This window comes from Notothenia coriiceps, unplaced genomic scaffold, assembly GCF_000735185.1.
Source record: "Notothenia coriiceps isolate Sejong01 unplaced genomic scaffold, NC01 NC01_scaffold00024668, whole genome shotgun sequence".
Lineage (NCBI taxonomy): Eukaryota > Metazoa > Chordata > Actinopteri > Perciformes > Nototheniidae > Notothenia > Notothenia coriiceps.
In genome coordinates, this window is record NW_011357369.1 from 3,016,664 (window position 1) to 3,020,612 (window position 3,949).

Sequence of the window (3,949 nt, forward strand, 5' to 3'; positions counted from 1 at the left end):
AACTCTCTGAAACTCTCTAGAACTCTCTGAAACTCTCTGGAACTCTCTGGAATTCTCTGGAACTCTCTAGAACTCTCTGAAACTCTCTAGAACTCTCTGGAACTCTCTGAAACTCTCTATAACTCTCTATAACTCTCTGGAACTCTCTGAAACTCTCTATAACTCTCTGGAATTCTCTGGAACTCTCTGGAATTCTCTGGAACTCTCTTAGGTCTCATTCATACCTATAGTCCGCTTCTCTGGTTCGCACCAGAACACAGTTTGTTACATTGTTCAATTTTTCAGAAGGTTCGGTTTGCGTTCACACGGCAAAACTCAAACGGACTATAAACTTTAAACACAAGTCATGTGCACGGAAATGCTGTTCAACCATTGGTCAGACATTAAGGGGGTAAAAACGCAAATCCCGACAATTTCTACCGGAGCCTCCGCCATGGAGCAACGGCAGGTTATTCTCATGCTGCTGTTAATCTGGAGAGCAACAGACACGAGCGGCCCGCGCATATGATTATATAATCAGACAACGTCCGTTAAAAACATTATAACACATACAATGAGAGACGCTCTGCAGTAAGGAGGGCGTTTCACCGACGACAGGTGTTCTTACTTTTATGTAGCTGACGGAGAATTTCTACTTTACACTGTTCAACACTTCATTCTGCTTCACTCTTTAACCGAACAACCGCGGATGTCTTGAAAGACTCTTTCGCTAAAGATTTTGAAGACATCCGCGTTCTTGTGACACGTAAATCTACGCTTCCTATGTTTTGGTGCGGACTGCGTTCACACCAGCGATGAACCGCTCCAGAGTTCACTAGCAAGCGGTCCGAGACCACCTCTTTGAGGCGGACCAGAGTCCGGTTGTTTAGTTCACTTCAGAGGTCTCGGACTGCGTTCACACCGACCCAAACGAAACCAAGCGGCTAAACGCACCAGGGTTCGATTCAACCGGACTATACAAGGCTGGTGATAATGCGCCCTGGAACTCTCTGAAACTCTCTTTCCCAAAAAGTACCCACCGCTTCTCAAGGGGTGTTTCTCTCAGATATTTCCCCCCTCTCTCATTAGGCAAGACAAGGCAAGTTTATTAATTCACCACCTTGCAACACAAGGCAATTCAAAGTGCTTTACAAAAATGAAAGACATCAAGACAATGAATTACTCTTTTCAGAGGTGTCACATGACCAACCAATAATACTAAAGCAGCGGTCGAGGGACGGCTTTCAGACTCAGATTTCATGGGGATTATAACAAATGTTTACTGATGCATTTTGTATTGTTGGAAAGTAATTAAGCAGATTCATTCAAGTACAATTATTTACTTGAGTATTTCCAATTAATGTCAAACTTTACCCTTTTACTCCAAAACATTTACAAGGGACATCATTTATTTGTTCTCCATCCACAGCTTTAGTTACTTTTCTAGTTTTTGCATTAAAACATGATTAACTTGTCAGGCTATCCAACTCCTGTCTGCTTGTCAGTTTTTTTTTTATTCTAATTATTTGACGTCTATGTTTCTTGTAGTTATTTAATTGCTCTTTTCACCGCACTGTTAGTGTACAGTTATTATTATTATTGCATATTTGTAACTCTGGTATAACCATTTCCTTCGGGATAAATCTTATCTCAAGTGTATCTGTGTTTCTCCAGGTCCAACAATGATAACTCTAAACTCATTTTCAGTCAGTATTGAGGTTTGAAAAAGAGATTTTTCCTAATGCTACATATTGTGTATTAATTCCAGTTTGTTAGAGGCATTACTGTGCATTTGACGCTGGAACCGAAACCACTTCCTGTTTGAATCTGAACACAATTTCTCTCACTGGTAATTTAAGCTATTCTTATTAAACCATTGCTCAAAAGGATTCTGGTCTCTTTCTGCCTTTTCAAATCTCAGTTTGGTTCAACCATTGTTGAGCTCGTCATGCCGAACACCACCGTTTATAAAGAGGACTTTGTCCCACCTAAAAGCATGAAAGACCATTCAATCGTTTAGAGTCATGTGGTTTAATGCAACCAAGCTTTGAGAATTAGATTCAAAATGTTCTACTCAGTATATTGAATCATAAACTTGGATAAAAACAACATAATTGACTGACTATTCTATTCTCTGCCAAAACTGCCTCATGTTACATCTTTTTGTGAAAATATTCCGTCTATGATCATATCTTTGCAGCATTGTGATCATAAACCAGACTTCTTTATCCAAGTGTTCCCATTATGAAACTTCCTGTTACGAGTCGTGTTTGTGGGCAGAAGGAAACATGAGTTCTGTGACAGGATCCATTTAAAGTGTCTTCTCTCTGAGCGATCTTTGAAAATGCAGATTTGTTGACGCACAAAGAGTTTATCCTCTGACATTTATTCACAGGAAACGTCTTTCTTTCAACGTTTATTCTGAAGTTGCTATAGTGGGATGAGGAGGTGGACGAAAGGTTAACGGCACTTCGGGAGAAACGAGCCGAGGAGAGTGAGTCAGGCGGATTTAAATCTGTCTCGTAGTCAACGGGGCCATTCCAGACAACATTTATAGACAATGACGAAAACAGAATGAGTCACGAAACACCAGAGAGACTTCAGAGAAAACCTGAAGGAGGAGGAAATAATAACCTGAAGATAGAAGATGAGAAATAAGCACCAAATCACAGAGAGGTGGAACAAAGCGTTACATGGCAGTAAGGAAGGTTTAACACTATTTATTTGTGCTGGTAGAGGAAGGCTGATGTATGGTTTTAATACAAAATAACCCCATGCAGCAACTCAATGTGTGTTTTCACACAAACATCATGTACCAGAGTTATCTGCTTGAAAACGCCAACTTGGGAAGACGCAGTTTATAGTTTTATCTTTCCAAAAGGTTCTTTTTTTGTTTTTGAGGTGGGAAAAGTACTCAGATCTGGTACTTGAGTAAAAGTAGAAGTACTCAGATCTGGTACTTGAGTACAAGTAGAAGTACTCAGATCTGGTACTTGAGTACAAGTAGAAGTATTCAGATCTTGTACATGACTACAAGTAGAAGTACTCAGATCTTGTACTTGAGTACAAGTAGAAGTACTCAGATCTTGTACTTGACTACAAGTAGAAGTACTCAGATCTTGTACTTGAGTAAAAGTAGAAGTACTCAGATCTTGTACTTGAGTAAAAGTAGAAGTACTCAGATCTGGTACTTGAGTACAAGTAGAAGTACTCAGATCTTGTACTTGAGTAAAAGTAGAAGTACTCAGATCTGGTACTTGAGTAAAAGTAGAAGTACTCAGATCTGGTACTTGAGTAAAAGTAGAAGTACTCAGATCTTGTACTTGAGTAAAAGTAGAAGTACTCAGATCTGGTACTTGAGTAGAGTAGAAGTACTCAGATCTTGAGTAAAGTAGAATTACTCAGATATTGAGTAAAAGTAGAAGTACTCAGATCTGGTACTTGAGTAAAAGTAGAAGTACTCAGATCTGGTACTTGAGTAAAAGTAGAAGTACTCAGATCTGGTACTTGAGTAAAAGTAGAAGTACTCTTGAGTAAAGTAAAAGTACTCAGATCTTGTACTTGAGTAAAAGTAGAAGTACTCAGATCTTGAGTAAAGTAAAAGTACTCAGATCTTGTACTTCAGTAAAAATAGAAGTACCAGAGTGTAGGAATACTCTGTTATAGTATAATTCCTGCATTCTGTTACCCAAAAAGTTACACCTAAAAGTAGAAAAGTATTATCATCAACATATAGTTAAAGTACCAAAAGTAACTGGACTGAATTTAAGATCCACTTGTCAGCTGTTTGGTCTTAAATGTGAAATACCTTCCTGGGAGACTTTATTCCACGGGTGAGGAGGGTACATGAAGCCAGCGTTCTGGATCTGATCGTTGATATCTTCATCTTCGTTGAAAGGGAACGTCCCACTGAGACTGCCAAAGCAGAGAAATATGGAAACATGTGAAATATATGTTATGTAAATAAGTT

General features: G+C 39.0%; 1 protein-coding gene across 1 annotated transcript in view; it reads right to left on the bottom strand.

Moving 5' to 3' along the window:
• Positions 1–207: 207 nt before the first annotated feature.
• The window catches only part of LOC104955682 (calpain-15-like), a 27,330-nt gene continuing 23,588 nt past the window's right edge, over positions 208–3,949 (bottom strand). Inside the window, exons 6-7 of the mRNA XM_010783067.1 lie at positions 3,788–3,894; positions 208–239 (exon numbers count right to left, since the gene is read on the bottom strand). Of these exons, the coding sequence (XP_010781369.1) occupies positions 208–239; positions 3,788–3,894 (139 nt within the window). The remainder of the gene's footprint in view (positions 240–3,787; positions 3,895–3,949) is intronic.